The 22002-nt window shown below is 42.2% G+C and overlaps 1 protein-coding gene across 1 annotated transcript in view; it reads right to left on the reverse strand.

The window, feature by feature from the left end:
• The window catches only part of WDR7 (WD repeat domain 7), a 451784-nt gene that overhangs the window by 84235 nt on the left and 345547 nt on the right, over positions 1 to 22002 (reverse strand). The window contains exon 26 of the mRNA XM_038743534.1: positions 10415 to 10514. Within this exon, the coding sequence (XP_038599462.1) occupies positions 10415 to 10514 (100 nt within the window). The remainder of the gene's footprint in view (positions 1 to 10414; positions 10515 to 22002) is intronic.

Below are 22002 nucleotides of genomic sequence, written 5' to 3' on the forward strand. Positions count from 1 at the left end.
TCAGTGCTCTGCACAAAGTAAGCGCTCGCTAAATACCACTCAATGAATTAATGAATGAACACACACCTTTACTTTTCTAATGCCACCCTACTCCCTGAAACTCAATCTCATCTTTCTTCGCCACCAATCTCTTGACCACATCTCCCCTCTGGCCTGGAACTCCCTCTCTCCAGATCTGACAGACCACAAATCTGCCCTTCTTCAAAGCCTTCATACAATCACAACTTCCCCTACTCTTTCTTTGATTAAGCCCTCATTTCCACCGCCTGTCCTCCCTCTGCGTTGCTTATGCACTTGAATCTGCACCACTTAAGCATCTTCACCCCACCCTCAGCACTTATGTACATATCTTGACATTCTCTCATTTCAGAAGCAGCATGGCTTAGTGCGTAGAGCTAGGGCCTGCGAGTCAGAAGGACCTTGGTTCTACTCCAGGCACTGACACTTGTCTGCTGTGTGGCCTTGTACAAGTCACTTCACTTCTATATGCCTCAGTTACCACATCTGTAAAACGGGGATTAAGACTTTGAGTCTCATGTGCGACAGGGACTGTGTTGAACCTGATTACCTTGCATCTACTCCAGCACTTATTACAGTGCCTGGCACACAGTAAGCGCTAAACAGAGACTGTTATTATTTATCATTATTGTTTCTCTTACGGGTAATTTCTTTTAATGTCTGTTTTCACCTCTATGCCGTAAAATCTTTATGGGTTGGGATTGTGCCTTCCAACTCTACTGCATTGTGCTTTCCCAAGTGCTTAGAGACAGTGCTCTGCACACAGTAAATGCTCAATGAATACCACTGACCGACTGATCCAGATCTCTTGAATCTCAGCTCAGCTACTGCCCTTCTAAAATCAGAAGTATCTGCTTAAAAAACATAATTAGCTTCGCTTCTATCTCGGATGCTTCTTTGATTGTTTTATCAAACATTTTTTAAATGTTCCACCAGTCAGTGGCTATATCCTGATAAATTTAAGGATAAATAAGAATGAAGTATGCTTACATGAGGTCTAAAGCTAATAGATTCACAATGAGGGTTCTGATCTCCCATTTGGATTGGGACAGTCTTTTAGACTGTGAGCCCACTGTTGGGTAGGGACTGTCTCTATATGTTGCCAACTTGTACTTCCCAAGCGCTTAATACAGTGCTCTGCACACAGCAAGCGCTCAATAAATACGATTGATTGATTGACAGTGCAGACACCATGCCTTTTCTGAATATTAAGATCTGAAATCTCTCCCTGAATCCCTCAGGATTTAGCCTCTTGAAGGGAGAATTAATTTTATGTATAGTGATCTCATGCACCCTTCATTCATTCATTCCTTCAATCGCATTTATTGAGCACATACTGTGTGCAGAGCACTGTACTAAGTGCTTGGCAGAGTACAATACAACAGTAAACAGACACATTCCCTAGCCACAATGTGCTTACAGTCTAGACAGGGGAGACAGATATCAATACACACAAATTACAGATATGTACATAAGTGGTGTGGGGCTGAGAGTGGGGAAGAGCAAAAGGAGCAACTCAGGGAGACACAGAAAGAAGTGGGAGAAGGGGAAAGGTCTCCTTAGTCTGGAGAGGCCTCTTGAAGCAGATGTGCCTTCAGTAAGGCATTGAAGGTGGGGGAAAGTAACTGTCTTTCGGATTTGAGGAGGGAGGGCATCCCATGGCAGAGGCAGGATGTAGGCTACAGGTCGGCAGTGAGACAGATGAAACTGAGGCACAGTGAGAAGGGTAGCATTAGAGAAGTGAAGTGTGTGGGCTGGGTTGTAGAAGGAGAGTAGCGAGGTGAGATAATAATCAATCAATTGTATTTATTGAGCGCTTACTGTGTGCAGAGCACTGTACTAAGTGCTTGGAAAGTACAAGTTGGCAACATATAGAGACAGTCCCTACCCAACAGTGGGCTCACAGTCTAGAAGGGGGAGACAGAGAACAAAACCAAACATATTAACAAAATAAAATAAAATAAATAGAATATATATGTACAAGTAAAATAAATAAATAGAGTAATAAATATGTACAAACATATATACGTATATACAGGTGCTGTGGGGAAGGGAAGGAGGTAAGACGGGGGGGATGGAGAGGGGGAATAATAATAATAATGATGGTATTTGTTAAACGCTTACTAGGTGCCGAGCATTCATTCATTCATTGTCGTGTTTATTGAGCACTTACTGTGTGCAGAGCACTGTTCTAAGCGCTGGGATAGATACAAGGTAATCAGGTTGTCCCACTTGGGGCTCACAGTCTTAATCCCCATTTTACAGACGAGGTAACTGAGGCATAGAGAAGTGAAGTGACTTGCCCAAAGTCACACAGCTCACAAGTGGCAGAGCCAGGATTAGAACCCGTGACCTCTGACTCCCAAGCCCGTGCTCTTTCCACTAAGCCGAGGGAGCAAGGTGGTGGAGTGCATTAAAGCTGATGGTGAGGAGTTTTTGTTTGATGCAGAGGTGGATGGGCAACCACCTGAGTTTTTTGAGGGATGAGGTGACATATCTCCTGAATGTTTTGTAGAAAAATGATCCCGGCAGCAGAGTGAAGTATGGAGTGGAGTGGGGAGAGACAGGAGATTGGGAGATCAGTAAGGAGGCTGATGCAGTAATCCAGGCGGGATAGGATGAGTGCTTGTATTAATTTAGCAGTTTGCATGGAGAGGAAAGGGTGGATTTTAGCTATGTTGTGAAGGGGGGAATGACAGGATTTAGTGATGGATTAAATATGTGGGTCGAATGACAGAGAGGAGTCAGGATAATGCCAAGGTTACGGGCTTGAGAGACAGGAAGGATGGTGGTCTGCAGTGATGGGAAAGACATGAGGAGGACAGGGTTTGGGTGGAAAGATACGGAGTTCTGTTTTGGTCATGTTAAGTTTGACGTGATGGGAGAACATCCAAATAGAGATGTCTTGAAGGAAGGAGGAAATGCGAGACTGGACAGCGGGAGAGAGATCCAGGCTGCAGATGCACATTTGGATGTTATCTGCATAGAGGTGGTAGTTGAAACCATGGGAGCAAATGAGTTCACCAAAAGAGTGGGTACAGATGAAGAATAGAAGGGGACCCAGAACTGAACCTTGAAGGACCCCCATAGTTAAGGGGTGGGAGGCAGAGGAGGAGCCTGCAAAGGAGACTGAGAATGAACAGCCAGAAAGATAAGAGGAGAACCAGGAGAGGACAGAGGCAGTGAAGTCAAGGTTGGGTAACGTTTCCAAGAGAAAGGAATGGTCTACAGTGCCAAAGGCAGCTGAGAGGTCGAGCAAGATTAGGATGGGGTAGAGGTCACTGGATTTGGCAAGAAGATGATCACTGGTGACCTTTGAGAGGGCGGTTTCTGTGGAGTGATGAGGATGGAAGCCAGATTGGAGGGGGTCAAGGAGATAACTGAAGGAGAGAAATTTGAGACAGCAGGTGTAGACAACTCACTTAAGGAGTTTTTAGAGGAATGATGGCAGGGAGATGGGGCGATAGCTAAAGGGAGCCATGGGGTCAAGGGTGCCACACACTTTCAGAGAGGGTTTACAGCAGTAAATACTGCTCAAGTGGGAGCTTCTTGTGGGTAGGGAATGTGTCTACTAACTCTGTTAAATTGCACTCTCACAAGTGCTTAGTGCAGTGCCCTGTGCACAGGAAGTGCTCAATAAATGATTGACTGAAGTGGGAAGATTGTCACCTGTACGTTGTTGCCAGTTCTACCCTTAATCCCACATTTTTTAAGTGCATATATGCTTTCTCTAGCATACCTTCTGACGTTTTCCTTGCAGTGCGTGGAATTGATGGTATTGCAATGAAGATCAGTATAACTGACTGGAATGATCGAAGCTCTACTGTGTCCTAACTTGTTATACTATATTTAATTTAAGAGAAGCCCAATAATTTTAGTTCCCACTACTTTCACAATACAAATGGGATAGGTAGAAGGCTAACATTCTCTAGACTGCAAGTTTGCTATGGAAAGTTAATGGGTCTGCTAATTATGTTGTATTATACTCTCCCAAGTGCTTAGTACAATGCTTTATACATAACAGTAATAATAACGGTATTTGTTAAGCACTTACTATGTGCCAATTGCTGTTCTAAAAGCGCCCAGGTAGATGCAAGGTAATCAGGTTGTCCCACATGGGGCTCACAGTCTTAATCCCCATTTTACAGATGAGGTAACTGAGGAACAGAGAAGTTAAGTGACTTGCCCAAACTCACACACCTGATAAATGGTGGAGCCGGGATTAGAACCCACAACCTCTGACTCCCAAGCCTGTGCTCTTTCCATTAAGCCACGTTGCTTCTCTACTAAACCATGCTGCTTCTCTATACTAAGTGTTCAATAAATACTACTGATCAACTGATTAGTTAAGGGAAATATCGTATTACAAAGCCAGTGGTGAATCTATGGAACATATTTTGAGAGGGCTGGAAAAATCAACAAAATAAGGTTAAGAAGTTGGCATAGTGGAAAGAGCTTGGGGCTGGGAGTCAGAGGGCCTGGATTCTAATCTCTGCCAAACTGTTGTGCGACCTTGGGCAAGTCACTTAACTTCTTTGTGCCTCAGTTACCTCAGCTGTAAAATGAGGATTAAGACTATGAATCCCATGTGGGTCACAGACTACGTCCAATCTGATTATCTTGTATCTACCCCAATACATACAAAAAAGGTACTCATATGCTTGCCAAACCAAGGGCAGGGTTTGCCAGATGGAAGATTCTGATTGTAGATTTAACCATGCAAATAACTATGGATCTGAACATTTCGTTAGTCTATTAATGCTTCTGGCCTTCTATTTTTAGAAGACTATGATAAATACTCAAGATTCATAGAGAGGAAAAACTGTTCAGCTCATTTTGGAAGCCATGTTTTTTCAGACCTATTGAACGGGTTACCACTACAAATCACCTATTTGTTCCCCTAAAGAGTTTTCACTAATAAATCCTCGTTAAATTTTTAGTACTCCATGCTTCAGCAAGCATGGAGCTGCAAGTTGCAAGTGAGAGTTAAATCTTTAGAAATAAAAATCTATCTTTGGCCTAAGGTGATTATAGAAAACTTGATAAAAAAAAAAATGGTAATAGCTAGTGCCAAATGTTTGTACTAACTTTTCCAAACTCTTCTGGTCCCTTCCCTGCCCTATTTTACCTCCATACCCAAACTACCTTCTCTTGATGACCAAACTGACTGCCTCAGCATCACCCTCTCTACTAACTCACACTAGTTTCCCTATCCCTTTACCGATCTCATACCACTAACCCACAGCCCTGAATCATCTCCACAGTCTGCTTCCTTCACTCCAGTGCACAAGCCACAGAGCACTGCTGGTGAAAATCTAGATATCAGGCCGACCTCGCCCACCTCAAGTTCATCCTTGCATGCTTCAACACTGCCCTCTCCTCTGTCCAGGAAAATTTTTCTCCATCCTTATTTATACCCATGCCCATTACCCTTGCCAGTTGTTCCAGACATGTGACTACCTCTTCAAATCCCCTGCCCTCCTTCCTCCCTGATACTTTCCCCCTAATGATGTGGTTACCTACTTTATTGAAAAAATTGGAACTATCAGGGATGATCTCCCTAAAATTTCCAATGCTCCTCTCCAGTCCCTCCCAACTCCTGTTACTCTTCAACTCTCCCATCCTTCCCAGCAGTATCTCAGGATCTGCCTTCCCTGAAAACCCACCCTTCCACCTGCACATCTCACCCCATCCTCTGGCACCTTATCAAAACACTTGCCCTGTCCCTTCATCCCTCCCTGATTGTCATCTTTAACTGTTCACTCTCCAGTGGATTCTCCTGCACTGCTTTCAAACAGGCTCATGTCTTCTCTCTCCTAAAAAAAACCCACAAAAAACCCTCCCTTGACCCAACGGCTCCCTCCAATTATTGCCCCATCTCCCACCTACCATTCCCCTCCAAAATTCTAGAGCAATTTTTCTCAAGTTCTCTCTTCGAATTCACTCCTTGAGCCCTACAATCTGGCTTCTGTCCCCTTCACTCCACAGAAACTGCCCTCTCAGAGGTCACAAATGATCTCCTTCTTACCATATCCAATGGTCTCTACTCCATCCTAATCCTCCTAGACCTCTCAGCTCCCGTCAACACTGTCAACCACCCCTTTCTCCTGGAAGCATTATCCAACCTCGGCTTCACTGACACATTTCTCTCCTGCTTTTCGTCCTATCGCTCTGGCCACTCATTCTCAGTTCCTTTCACAGGCTCCTCTTCTGCCTCCCATCCCCTAAATGTGAATGTCCCTCAAGGTTCAATTCTGGATCCCCGTCTATTCTCCAACTACACCCACTCTCTTGCAGAACTCATTTGCATAGAACAGTGCTTTGCACACAGTGAGTGCTTAATAAATGCCATTATTATTATTTGCTCACATGACTTCAACTACCACCTCTATGGGGATGATTCCCAAATCTATCTCTCCAAATTTACATCAACATGTCTCCCTCTCTGCAATCTCACATTTCCTTCTGCCTTCAAGACATCTTTGTTTGAATATCTTCCCGTCACCTCAAACTTAACACATCCAAAACAGAACACCTTATCTTCCCACTTAAACCCTGTCCTCCCCATGACTTTCCCATCACTGTAGACAGCACCACCATCCTTCCTGTCTCACAAGCCCATAATGTTGGTGTTATCCTTGATTCCCCGCTCTCATTCAACCCATATATTCAATTTTTCACTAAATCCTGTTGGTTCCACCTTTACAACAGTGCTAAAATCCATCCTTTCCTCTCCATCCAAACTGCTGCCACCAGTACAGTGCTCAGCACTTAGTACACTACTCTGCACACAGTAAGCGCTCAATAAATAGAATTGAATGAATGCATTAAACTAAACACTTATCCTATCCCAACTTGACTACTGTATCAGCCTCCTGCTATCCTCCCTGCCTCCTATCTCTCCCCTCTTCAGTCCATACTTCACTCTGCTGCCCAGATCACTGTTCTACAAAAACGTTCAGACCATGGTTCCCCACTCCTCAAGAACCTCCAGTGGTTGTCTATCAACCTCCACATCAAACAGACACTCCTTACCGTGAGCTTTATGGTACTCAATCACACTGCCTCCTCCCACTTCACCTTGCTACACTCTTACTGCAACCCAGCCCATACACTTGGCAACTCTAATGCCAACTTATTCACTGAACCTCAATTTCATCTATCTCACCACCAACCTCTCACCCATGTCCTGCCTCTGGCCTGAAAAGCCCTCCTTTTCATATTCACTCATTCATTCAATTGTATTTATTGAGCACTGTACTAAGTGCTTAGGAAGTACAAGCATACTCAACAATTACTTTTCCCATATTCAAAACCTTATTGAAGATATATCCCCTCCAACAGGCCTTCCCTGATTAAGCCCTCATTTCTTATTTTCCCACTCCCTTCTACAATGACCTGACTGCTCCCTTGATTCACCTCCCACACCCCACCCCATACAGTCATATACTGTACTCTCCTAAGCACACAGTACAGTGCCCTGCACAGAGTAGGTGCTCAATAAGTTTGATTGACTGCAACCAAGCAGAAAGAAGTGGATTTGGTCTTATTTTCCTCTGATAATGATGAGTGGCAGAGAGGATAGCAACAGATAATATTCCAAAACTGAACTATGTTGTCTATCAAATGTATTTTGTTAAGCATAAGGAGCTTTCCCTGTTTGGGCTGAAATATGAACGTGCTTGCAGCACATTAACCACCGTGTTGTTTTCAAGATTGGGCCTAAGTTGACAACAAAACAGAGGGCCTTTTGATTATAACATAAGTTGTATACCTAGGCATTAAATGGATTTTTATCCAACAGATCCAATATCAAGTCCTCAGGATCAGGGAGCATGTCTACCAATTCTTCAAAAGGACTCTGAAGATGGTGGGAGTTAGGGTTTGGTGGACTTGAAGGGAGAAGAAAGTCCAGATGGGAGGAAAGTAGTGCATTTGACTGTGAGCTTACCGTGGGCAGGAGTGTATCTATTTGTTGTTATGTTGTACTCTCCCAAGTGCTTAGTACAGTGCTTTGTACAAAGTGAGTGCTCAATAAATGACTGAATGAATGGATCTAGGGTTGGAGGAGGAAGAATACAGAATGAGACACAGTGAAAAGGTGAAGGTGAGGTTGGAAGAAATGAAAAGCTGGGGAATAGTACAAAAAGTAGCAGCAACAGTATTTATAAAGTGCTTACTGTGTGCTTATCATTGTACTAAGTGATGAGAGGAGATACAGGTGAAGATAAGCGCTTAGTACAGTGCTCTGCACAGATTAAGCACTCAAATACGACTGAATGAATAGGGTCAGATTTTCTGTTGTATATGGAGGCAAACGGGTACCCATTCAAAGTTTCTGAGGAGTGGTGAGGCATGTTCAAAATGACCCTTTAGATAATAATAATAATAATAACAGCGGTACAAGCAGCTGAAGGGAGAGGGGAGATGCTAGATAGGCGCAGGAAGACTGGAGGGAAGCAAATACAGCAGTATAACTGGGATACGGGAGGTGGCTGTTAAATTGAGAGGTAAAAGCAGAATCAGGAAATGTGGAGGACAAACTGACAGGATATGGAAACTGGCTGAATGTGACAGCTGAAAGAGTGTGACGAACAAGAATAATACCAGGTTTGCATTCTTCAGAAACAGAGAGGACCATTCAGTCACTTCCATTTATTGGGTGCTTACTGTGTACTCAACACTGTACTAAGTACTTGGGAAAGTATGATATAGTAGGGTTAGCAGACACAATTCGCTGCCCACAAGGAGTTCATAGTCTAGAGGACAAGCTCACGGTATAGAGGGTGATGGTGTTGTCAAATAAGATGGGAAAGCCAGGTGGAGGAGTGGTTGAAAAATCTTATTGGACTAATGTTTATATGTATAATATTATCCCATGAACAATTAAAAACACATTAGTAACACTGAAGTGTTAAGAAGTTAAAATAAGTAAATTATGTAACAGTAGTCAAGAAAATAAAACAGTGGGAAAAGTTGGTTTTGAATGCACTGGATATTTGTGATGTTATATAGAAACAGAATGAAAACTAAACATTGTTGTAGTGTTTCTAAGATTTTACATATGATAAAAGGTCACTAAATAACAAGTTTGGGAAGCAGCGTGGCTCAGTGGAAAGAGCCCGGGGTTGGAAGTCAGAGGTAATGGGTTCTAATCCCAGCTCCACCGCTTGTCAGCTGTGTGACTTTGGGCAAGTCACTTAACTTTTCTGTGCCTCAGTTACCTCATCTGTAAAATGGGGATTAAGACTGTAAGCCCCACGTGGGACAACCTGATCACCTTGTATCCTCCCCAGTGCTTAGAACAGTGCTTTGCACATAGTAAGCACTTAAATGCCATCATTATTAAGTAGGGAATCTAATTATTAACTGAAAGACATGAAACTAATTTCTTAATAGCAACAAAATACCACGGCACAAAAATTCAAGATATTCCCCCCTAAAGTCAACAAATGGCTTGTAGAAGTTCAGGCTTTACTTACCTTTAGGATAAATTTATATCAGGCAACAAAAAAATCTCCACCATGGTTATTTTGTAAACCGTGATTAAAATGTCATCAAAACATTACCAATAATTGCAATTTTAAAGTTTCCAAAATTGTAAATCTTACACATTATCTAACCATTACATCATCATCACAAATAAAGCACTTCACAGAGACAGCATGGTCTAGTAGAAAGAACAAGGGACAGAGAGTCTGAAAACTAAGGTTCTAGCCCTCCTCTGCCACTATGCTGCTTAGCAACTTTGGCCAAGTCACTTAATTTCGTTATGCCACAATTTCCACACCTGTAAACTGGGATATTTGCTCTTCCTATCCTTTGATTCTGAGATCCCATGTGTGCCGGGATCTGCGTAGGATAGGATTATCCTGCACTTATTCCAGAGTTTGACAAATGGTACAAATGCCATAAGTTTTCATTTTCGTATAGGAATTTAAATGCTATATGGATCTTATCTTCACAGGCCCACTGGAGGACATATACCCTGAACCGGGTAGAAATCCCCTATTTCTTCTAATATCTGTTAGTACCATAACATTGATTTTCTTGAAAACATATCCCCGGATCCCACAGAAATATGAGGAGGCCAACAGCCTCTTGTAGAATGCAAGACAAAACTAGAAATGGTAAAAGATTTATTGTACATTAGTTTGTGAGAAGTAACGCCTTATTCTGGCCTCTTATTATTAACCCATCCGTGGCAACCCCTTACTTTCAGTGAATGAAGACAGTAGGGCTCTATATACTTTGATTCCTTCATTAAACTATTGATCTCTTCAGCATTATCCATAATGTTCCAGCAGCTCGGCCTGTCAAGTGGTGCAGTGCTAGTCTCTCTTTCCTTCAATAACTTCCACACTTTATGGAGAGGAAGTCACAATGATTTATTTACCTGACATTTTCCAGTCCGGATGTCGTACAGGGCCACTGAACCATGGCGAGCTCCAACTGCAATTCTGTGATTCCGCTCATAATAGCTGACCATGTAGAACCTGAATCGAACGGTACAACAAGAACAGGTGAGATCTGACCACGTCTGTGAATAGGAAAATTAATATTTTTCAATTGCCCATAATCTTGCTTTGGCAAAATTGCATGAATGAGTCTGCAGAACCACATTAAGAAGCTTCACTGTGTTTTCTTTTTTTTACCTCTTAGAAGCAACTGAAATCTACTAAAAACAGAAGGATTCCCTAGTGTTCTTGTCATGAGCCCCTGGTCCGTACCAACAGGGACCTTCCTGGACCGGGGGAGCCTCGGTGACATGTGATCAAGCCACAGCTTTGATCACGAAGGTCACTGTAGAAAGTTTTAACTTAGTTTTACCAGAGTGCAAGGGAGTGATACATATACACACACACTCACTCCACTCCACCAAGGGTCCAAAACCCATCTGTGGTCAAAGGAGCCCATTCTGCCAATGCTTCTTTCTGCTGCTTCTTCCGAGTGATGCTCTCTGGCTGCTTCTGCTGCTCTCAGCGTGCTTACTTCTTGCTTCTCTGCATGCCTCTGCTCCTCATGCCTCAGGTGTGCCTCCGTCTGCATGCCCCATGGGACTCAAAATGACCACCATTTATCTACCTTAGGCATTGAAGCTGTGGCTGTATGTGGCTGTGACTGTAATCCAGTACCGTTACTGGGAAGAACAAGGAGAGAAATCCACGTCTCCCTCCGTGCTTCGCCCCCACAGGCCAGCAACCACCTGTCTCAGGTAGAGCCCATCAGTGGCTTCGCAAAATCTCTTCCTTGTTGTTGTTCACAAATAAAGCATTTCACAGAGACAGCATGGTCTAGTAGAAAGAACAAGGGACAGAGCGTCTGAAAACTAAGGTTCTAGTCCTCCTCTGCCACTATGCTGCTTAGTGACTCTGGCCAAGTCACTTAATTTCGTTGTGCCACAATTTCCACACCTGTAAACTGGGATATTTGCTCTTCAAGGGATCACAGTCAGTCACTAACAAGGCAGCCTGTTGTGGACTCACCACAGGTCTTTCAAGGAGAAGCTCTGAACAAGTTGTTTGGAAAACACTTTACAATCTCCTTAGATTCATGTATGAAAAATTAGAAATGTTTGTCAGACATCGAGATAGCAAATTAAAAATGCAATCTTACTACGGTGAGAAAATAATTTCATTCGATCATCGATAGGAAGGATTTTTTTTCAAATCATGAAAAGCTTCAAACTAATATCAATAACCTGCCTCCACAGTCTATATAGTATTAAAGAGCAGAAATAATGATTCTAAACATTGATAGTAGCTTAGACCTTTTTGATAAATCATTTTTTAAACCATCAGCTCAAAAAAAATACTCTGAAAACTTTTATTAATCCTTCCTATATTTATGCTGGCCAAGGAGAGATTTCATCCAATGGCTGAGATTATCAATTTCACGAAGCAGCACAGGACTAGTGCTTTGGACCTTATTTTCAACTTCTATTCAATTTGGGTTGACCTGATTTCTTTCACAACCTTCCTAATTTTATTTCTCCCCAAGCGCGGTCTTGTGAACCTGGGCTGATGATACGGTAGGTTTAAAAACGTTACATTTTGCTTTATTTGCTGTTCGTTCTGCTTAAGGAAGATAAGCTAAGAGAGGAGCCCAGCAAAGTTTAGATCTTGCATTGCAAAGCCTTTTTCAATGAACTTTTCCACTGCATAATACCAGCTGGCTAGATTGCCCAAGCTCCACTCCTTACCCTGCTGCTTCTATTCTTTGCCTGCCCCTCCTCTAGATTTAACCTTTGTAACACAAAGCAGTGTGATTTTAACCTTGAAAGTGAATTTAATATGAAAGTTTGTCTAAGCAAAGCGTGTGGTCTTTTTTATGGTATTTGTTAAGTGCTTACTGTGTGCCAGGCACTGTACTAAGCACTGAAGGACCGCCACCAAGGATCCTGCTCCTGACATGCTCCATGCAGGCAGGGCTGGGGGTAAAAGCCACTGCCATGCACTTTTGGTACTTCCAACTGGACAGTCAGACAGAAACGTTGCCTTTCCAGGAACTGGCTCTGCCTCTCCTCCGCACCACCAAGGAGACAGTACTTTGTCCTTCCGTTCATCACACCGGCAGGAAAGAGAAAAACACCCGGATAATGAGGCCTCCACAAACCTCAGGAAGACTGGTGGCTGCAACAGTGGTTGCTGTGCCTATGGTTTTGCCTTAAACTCTGAAACTCAAGGAGTCTGAAATTCTTTTCCTCTAGCCACAGCAACCTAATGCTGTTGTATCTATTTTGTGTATTTCCATTATATTTTAATGTTTCATCATTTCTGATATATCCCTCTCCAGTCCATTCTCTTTATACTCTTACACTCTTTCTCATTCACCCCTCACATCCAAGCCGTCACCAAAACCTGCCGGTCTCAGCTCCGCAACATTGCCAAGATCCGCCCTTTCCTCTCCATCCAAACCGCTACCCTGCTCGTTCAAGCTCTCATCCTATCCCGTCTGGACTACTGCATCAGCCTTCTCTCTGATCTCCCATCCTCGTGTCTCTCCCCACTTCAATCCATACTTCACGCCGCTGCCCAGATTGTCTCTGTCCAGAAACGCTCTGGGCATGTTACTCCCCTCCTCAAAAATCTCCAGTGGCTACCAATCAATCTGCGCATCAGGCAGAAACTCCTCACCCTGGGCTTCAAGGCTGTCCATCCCCTCGCCCCCTCCTACCTCACCTCCCTTCTCTCCTTCTACAGCCCAGCCGGCACCCTCCGCTCCTCCGCCGCTAATCTCCTCACCGTACCTCATTCTCGCCTGTCCCGCCATCGACCCCTGGCTCACGTCATCCCCCGGGCCTGGAATGCCCTCCCTCCCAACATCCGCCAAGCTAGCTCTCTTCCTCCCTTCAAGGCCCTACTGAGAGCTCACCTCTTCCAGGAGGCCTTCCCAGACTGAGCTCCTTCCTTCCTCTCCCCCTCATTCCCCTCTCCATCCCCCCATCTTACCTCCTTCCCTTCCCCACAGCACCTGTATATATGTTTGTACATATTTATTACTCTATTTATTTATTTTACTTGTACCTATCTATTCTATTTATTTTGTTAATATGTTTTGTTTTGTTCTCTGTCTCCCCCTTCTAGACTGTGAGCCCGCTGTTGGGTAGGGACTGTCTCTATATGTTGCCAGCTTGTACTTCCCAAGTGCTTACTACAGTGCTCTGCACACAGTAAGCGCTCAATAAATACAATTGATTGATTGATTGATTTAATTGTGAGCCCCACAAGGAACAGGGCTCATGTCTAATTCCCACCTGGTACTGTTTTCCAGCACTTAGTACAGTGCTCTACTAACTTAGTAGTCTACTACCATGACTATTAACTTTCAGGTGCCAAAACAACTAGCCTGTGTAAAATCAAAATACTAAAAGTCTTTCAAAACATATGGTCTCAATAAATCAGTAGTATTTATGGAGCACTTACGTGCTAAATTCCGTACTCTGCACAAAGTACTTGGGAGAGTACAAAAGAATTAGTAATTATGATCTCTGACCTCCTTACACTAACAACCTACCCCACATGCCACAGATAATGCCCTAATAGGAGAAGCAGCATGGTGCAGTGGATAGAGCAATGGACTGGGAGTCAGAAGGTCATGGGTTCTAATTCTGGTTCCGCTACTTGTCTGCTGTGTGACCTTGGGAAAGTCACTTCACTTCTCTGGGCCTCAGTTCCCTCATCTGGAAAATGGGGAGTGAGACTGGGAGCCCCATGTGGGACAGGGATTATGTCCAAACCGATTTGCTTGTATCCACCCCAGCGTTTAATACAGTGCCTGGCACACAATAGGCATTTAAATATCAAAATTATTATTACTATGCAAGCAAATAACTATTTTCTAATTTGTTTCATTTACAGTTTAAAGGTGATTTTGCAAACTATGTGATAACTGCTCTTAAGGATATAACACTTAAAACATTACAAAGGGGTTCCATGCAGGGGAATTCACTCATTGACTCATTCAATCATACTTATTAAGCACTTGGGAAAGTACAGTACAACCATAAACAGTGGCAATTCCTGCCCACAACGAGCTCACAGTCTAGAGGGGGGGAGAAAGACATCAATAAAAATAAATACAATTAAAGATATATACATAAGTGCTGTGGAGCTGTGGTCAGGGGAAGAGCAAAAGAAACAAGTCAGGGTGACACAGAAGGAAATGGGAGATCAATATATGTTGCCAACCTGTACTTCCCAAGCGCTCAGTACAGTGCTCTGCACACAGTAAGCGCTCAATAAATACGATTGAATGAATGAATGAATAGTGACTGATCGACTTCACCCTGCTGCCTGGTTCATTTTTCTAAAATAACATTATGTCCATGTCTTCCCATTCCTCAAAAGCCTCCAATAGTTGAATGAATGAAGGAATAAGTGGGGCTTAGTCTGGGCAGGCTTCTTGGAGGAGAATAAGACTCTAGACTGTAAGCTTGGTCTGGGCAGCGAACACGTCTAATCAACTCTGCTGTATTGTACTCTCTCAAGTGCTTAGTACAGTGCTCTGCACATAGTAAGTGCTCAATAAATACCACTGATAATGAATAAAAAAGGACGATTACACAAAGTTTGGCAAATGGACTAAATATGAAAATAGTCAATCAAGACAGATATATTTTGCTCCAATTGCTGACGTATCCCAGGATCTTTAAGTCCTGCCAGATAGGTGTTAATAATATTAATAGTAATAATGAAAATAGAGGCATTAATTGTGGTATTTGTTAAGTGTTCACTATGTGCCAAACACTGGACTGAGCGCTGGGGTAGAAAGAACATAAGCAATCAATCGTATTTATTGAGCGCTTACTGTGTGCAGAGCACTGTACTAAGCGCTTGGGAAGTACAAGTTGGCAACATATAGAGACAGTCCCTACCCAACAGTGGGCTCACAGTCTAAAAGGGGAATTTTAAAAGCAGATTATGTTCGATCGTTGCAGGGATTAGGCAGTCTCTTCTAGCTCTGTCCTACCTTTGGTAGAAATGAAGGAAACCCCCTCTTCCCAAAGGCAAAGGAGAAGGTGGTATTCCTGTTATAATTAGAATCCCAGGCACTTAGTACAGTGCTGTGCACAATGTAAGCACTTAATAAATACGACTGAATGAATTAGAAACAACACAGGTCAGAATAAAAGAATCACAGGGTAAGGAGAAGGTGAACAGGAAGGGGAGAAAAAGAAAAAGCTGCTATGGGAGAGAAGTGTTTACTACAGTGCTCCGCACATGGGAAGGATTCAATAAATAGCATTAATTGATGGAGAGGCCAGGGTAGGGAGACAGTGCAGAGGAAGAGACGGAAGGCAATATCAGTGGGGAAGTATATCTTAGGCACTTATGCTTTCATTCATTCAATCGTATTTATTGAGCGCTTACTGTGTGCAGAGCACTGTACTAAGCGCTTGGGAAATACAGGTTTGCAACACATAGAGACAGTCCCTACCCAACAGCAGGCTCACAGTCTAGAAGGGGGAGACAGACAACAAAACAAAACATATTAACAAAATAAAATCAATAGAATAAATATGTACAAGTAAAATAGAGTAGTAAATATGTACAAACATATATACATATATACAGGTGCTGTGGGGAGGGGAAGGCGGGGGGGATGGGGAGGGGGAGTAAGGGGAGAGGAGGGAGGGGGCTCAGTCTGGGAAGGCCTCCTGGAGGAGGTGAGCTCTCAGTAGGGCTTTGAACAGTACAGGAAGCGTCCCTTAGTTGTTAGGTAATTACCTCATTATAGGGCTATGGCATAGTTTTAAATGAATCATTTTAAAATTGGTTATAGAAAAACTGAAACCATGTGGAAATGTCTGGGAAGAGGGAAATGATAGTGATAAAGAACAGCAGAAACACTCATGCCTCTGAAATGAAAATGAGCACCCTGAACACACTGAAAATGGAGGAAGACAGCAAAAATATTAGGTTCATTGGGTGGATTACATTGCACAGTGATAATAATCATCCATAATAATAATAATAACAATAATGATATTATTTGTTAAGCGCTTACTATGTGCCGAGCACTGTTCTAAGCACTGGGGTAGATACAAGGTAATCAGATTATCCTGCGTGGGGTTCCCAGTCTCAATCCCCATTTTAAAGATGAGGTAAATGAGGCACAGACAAGTTAAGTGACTTGCCCAAAGTCACACAGCTGACAAATGGTAGAGCTGGGATTAGAACTCACGATCTCTGAATCCCAAGCCCAGGCTCTTTCCACTAATCCATGTCGCTTCGTGCTTCATCATCATGGTGGTATTTTTTAAGTGCTTATTCTGTGCCAAGCACTGGGATAAATAATCATATTGGACACAGTCCCTGTCCCACATGAGATTCACAGCCTAGGGTGAGGGAGAATAGGTATTTAATGCCCGTTTTACAGATGAGGAAATGGAAGCACAGAAAAGTTAAGTGACTTCCCAAGGTCACACAGCAGGCAAGTGGAGGAGCTGGCTCTCAGAACTGTGCTCTATCTACCTGACTGCTTCTCAGTAAACAGTAAACACAATTATAATGAATAGAGATAAAATTGAGGGATATGTGAAAAGTGCAGTTTACATTCGCAAATGATCAATCAAAATATGACTGGGTAATCAAGTACAGAAATGTTTTCTAGCAATTGAGGCCACCATTTCAGCGAAATTTAAGAGTCTTTATGACATGAAAAAGAATGGGAGAAAGAGCTAAGGATGAGTTACCTTTCTCGGTAAGTCATGCTTGGTTTGCTAGGTTGAGAAGGGAAAGTTTGCACAATCTGAAAAGGCTGCAAACGTAGACACTGAAGGTGCCTTGACGTTTCCTTCAAAATTGGCTGAATTAACTGAAGAAGATGGCTATTGTGCTCACAAAGTGCTTAAAAGTGTGGACAGCATAGGATTGCTTTGGAATAAAATGCCAGCCAGCGATATTCTTACTGAGAAGGCCGCTCCAAGATATAAACCAGCAAAGGACAAACTCACCCAGGAACTTGGTAATAATGAGGCGGGCAAATTTAAGCTCAAACCTCTGCTCATCTATCAGTTTCAGAATTCTAGGGTTTTCAGGGATGAAAGGTCAAGCCTTCTTAGTCTAGCCTTTGGAGATCTAATTCTAAAGTTTAGTAGTTCTAGCATTTATTAAGTGCTTACTGTATGCAGAGTGCTGTACTAAGCAATGGGAAAGACTACGCTAGTGGAAGTTCAACTTGGTGTCTGTCCCGCGGAGGGGTTTACAATCCAAATAACTTAGCTGACTGGAGCCCTATTTCAAGGCTGGCTTTGCGGTGAGATTGTTTCAGCTGTGAAGAAATCTTTATTGAAGAATCATTTGTCTTTTACAACACTGTTGTTGGAGGGGGCAGAGGAGCATTCATTCATTCAATCAATCGTATTTCTTGAGCACTTATGGTGTGCAGAGCACTGTACTAAGTGCTTGGGAAAGTACAATACAAGAATAAGCAATCACAATCTAGAACAACAACAACGTAATAATAATGATGGTATTTGTTAAGCGGTTCGGCAGCTTTGCAGGTAGCTCCTTGCCTCCAATCTAAGCATCAAGATTCCTTGGAAAAATGGGCTAGTGGCTACTAGACCAGCAGTAGTCTCCCAACTGCCTTTGAGGGGGCTATTCAATCTGGGTAAGTGACAATCCTAATCCAGCTGGGTAGAGTGCACTTTACACTGGGTGCACCGTGTCCTGGTGACATGGCCATTCTGCGGCTGGCAGTCCACGGATCCTCAAGAATTCCTCCTCTCATTCCCTTGCCAGCCCTGACACTGTGAAGCCACTAGGATCCCTGTAGAAATCGGTGGTGGCGATACGGTCCCGTGGACCAGACGTGGGTTCAGAGAGTCAGGAGAGCTAAGTTTTAGTTTCCAGCGCTGCCACTGCCGTGCTGTGGGACCTTCAGCAAGTCACTAGGCCTCTCTGGACCTCAGTGGCCACTTCTGAAAAGCATAAGAATGCCCACCTCACGGGACTGCTGTCATGAGAAAACAACTGATAAAAGTGTTAAACATACTTCAGCTGCCCTGCCCTTATGTCCTACTTTCCTACGGCTGTGGCCATGGGCAGGAATTCTTCCCCGGATCCAGGGAGCCTGGAAAAGCCACAAAGGAGACATCAGAGGCGAGCGCTCCCGATGCCTGACTTGCCCTGCTCTGCCACAACCTAGAGAACAGCTGTGGCTTGCCGAAAGAAACGAAAGTGTAGGAGGAGGTTATCCCAGCTCCACCACTTGTCTGCTGTGTGGCCCTGGGCAAGTCACTTAACTCCTCTGGGCCTCAAAGGAGGATTCCTCAGTGACCTCATCTGTAAAATAATAACGGTGGCATTTTTTAAGCGCTTACTAAGTGCAAAGCACTGTTCTAAGCCCTGGGGGGAAACAAGGTGATCAGGTTGTCCCACGTAGGGCTCACAGTCTTAATCCCCATTTTACAGATGAGGTAACTGAGGCTCAGAGAAGTTAAGTGACTTGTCCAAGGTCACACAGCAGACATGTGGCGGAGCCGGGATTAGAACCCATGACCTCTGACTCCCAAGCCCGTGCTCTTTCCACTGAGCCACGCTGTTTCTCAAAATGGGCCTCATGCGGGACAGGGACTGTGTCCATCCTGATTTGCGTATACCACTCCAGCGCTTAGTAAAGTGCTTAAAAAATACCATAATTATTATCATTATTATTATAATGCAAATCTTCTGCCTCCTTCTCAATCTGTGACTTATGAGGATATGGGTGAGGATGAATGGAGAAGCTCTCCTCCCTCTGCTTTACTCCCTAAGGTCACCTCCTTAGCCTGAATGGTGGTCTTTTGGCACAAACAACAAAGAACCCATGGCTGTCCTTTGGCAACTGGAAGCTGAAATTAAGTTTTTGGAAGACGGGTGGATATTTCTGCTCAATCACCGAGGCAATCAGACAAACTACCATCAACAAAGAATACAACTGCCCTAAGAGCCAGGCAGGAATCAGCATGCTGGATAGTTACCTGCCCCAGTGACCCTCCTTAAAAATGTATTTTCAATTTAGTCAAACAATTGCAGGTTTACTAGAAGCTATTTGTAAAGGCCCCATGAGCCAGGGTACATTAGCATGAAACTGACAGCTCTGTAATGGAAAGCCTTTGATCATATCTTCTGAAAACTGAAAAGATTACTGGGTTAAAATTCTCGAAGATAAACACAATTAAATTAGATTAAACGACATGCTTGAAAAGATGATCATTCCACATGTTAACTGATCTAGGATAATATTATATGATACAAATTTCAATACACCCACTTTACTTATAAAACTGTACTAAATGTAAAGGAATATTATGTGAAATGTCCTTTTTAAAATCACTGTAAATTATGTTTCATCTATTATTAAACATTGGAATGGGATACCGAAGGGAAATTATGGAACATCCTTCTTTGGAGGTCTTTAATAGGATCTCACTGAGATAGTTGGGTATAACAGGGCCTGAAGGCAGTGGGGCAGACTAAATGATGTCTTTCAGTTGTAGTATTCCAATTTTTCATAAGTGTACATCTCTTACACACACATACACACACACACAACTATCTTTTACAGTAAGCCACTTAGTCTCTTAATTTGTTTGTAAGTTCAAATCCCTCTTTGCCATCTTAATTCTTAATAACCTCTCCATCATCTTCTGTAAATCAATCTTTTTCTTCTCAACTCATCCCAATCTTAGACATGGCTTTATCTTGGGTCTCTTCAAAATCTCTCTTGAGGTTTCTCTTCGTGGTCCTTCCCATTGATTATGTTCTTCAATATATGTCCAAGACCCTTTACTTTTTGCTAATTTCTGACCTTAAGGGAACTCATGTTCCCGTGGCCTCTGCTGCCATTTTTTTTCTATTTCAGGTGACATATGACATAGAAAGGACTAATGACAATGGTATATTAGGAAATATTTAATAACATCTTCTTATGAAAATGTCTAAAATGCCTCTTTTGAAAATACTACCAAATATTAATATTAAATTAGCAGCCAATTAGAAACCCTCCAAATTACACAAAAATATACTTTTGAAACAGTGCAGAATCAGAAAGTATTTGATCGTAAGCTAAAGTCTTCAAATAACAAAAATAACCCACTTAGGTTTAAAACTTTCCCCTCCTCATTCCCTAATTAGTCTAAAATTTAAAGTTGTCTCCCTGTTGTTTACACTGAAAGGAGGACTGCAGAAGTTGGATCCTGGAAGATTTCAAAGGACTTTTTAGATCCAACCATTTAAACAGCATATCCTGAAGAGAAGCTTGCAATAGGTTCCCACTGGAAGTCTTTTTAATCCTTTGATTCCTTAATTAAATTTATAATATTTACCATTAAGAATAAGCTGCAAGAAATAATTAAACCTAAATTTTTAAGGAGCTGGGATTGAAACTGTTTTAAATCCCAATAGTGTTATTATTCTCGTATTATGAAAAATAATATGATGGGAAGAGATTTTTAAAAAATGAGACCAGCACACACTACTGTACTAAAACAGACAGCATTCATTTCCTTACTTGATTGCAGGAGCTAATTTAGATGAACGAAGCCGATTCTGTTTTTTGCTTGAAAAGCAGAATCAGTCTTTCTACATAACATCTACGTTTAAGACAATGCAAACTTTCCTTAAAGACTCATTCTTTCAATTGCAGTTTGAATTGTTATTGTTTTTTCCATTGTTTGGGGATTAGGATCTACATTTCAAATATTCCTTTTACAGCAAATTCAATCATAATTACCACAGTCATACTGTACACCATTTAGATCATTTACTATATTCTTCAAACTGAATTATTATTATTATTTTAATTAAAATCATTTATTTTATTCTTCAAACTGAATTAAATTATTTTAATTAAAATGTCTGTTAATGGAAAATATATTTGTCTTCCAAAAACATGTATTATGAATGATGACTTTGTCGGGTTTAAATCATATATTTGTGGCAAAACAAAGGGAGTCTTTTTTTTTTTGTTTCCACACAATAGAGGTTATCTAAAAGACAATGAGTTCAAAATAGCTAACCCACTTGAGGATATTTTAAATTCCAATGGCAACACTACTTCTGAAAATCCAGGTGATTTATCCATTCACAGTCCTGGCAGATTAGAGAAATCTATACTCTAGGTGATGGCCTATTACTGTTCACAAAGCAGACAACAACTGAAAGAGAAAAGCTTGCATCATATTACCCACTTCATCATTATATTATTATTTAACTTAGTAATAGGACAGCTGGCAATATGCTCAAAAGCTGAATAAACATGGAACTTCAGGGTCAATTCCATAGGCACGGCTGCTGGTACTGAAAAATCATATAAAGTTGTCACCTCTATCACTTTCTAAATACATTTAGCTGGGTTCTAATGATCAACTTAAAAATCACATTTTTTAACTATCATAAAACTCAGATACAGGATACCTTAATGCCATTTTCAAATGATGCAAGTTCGAAAATTGGGCTGGTATTTGAAGGTTTACATTATTCATAGGTAAAGGTT

This window comes from Tachyglossus aculeatus, chromosome 3 (assembly GCF_015852505.1).
Source record: "Tachyglossus aculeatus isolate mTacAcu1 chromosome 3, mTacAcu1.pri, whole genome shotgun sequence".
Classification (NCBI taxonomy): domain Eukaryota; kingdom Metazoa; phylum Chordata; class Mammalia; order Monotremata; family Tachyglossidae; genus Tachyglossus; species Tachyglossus aculeatus.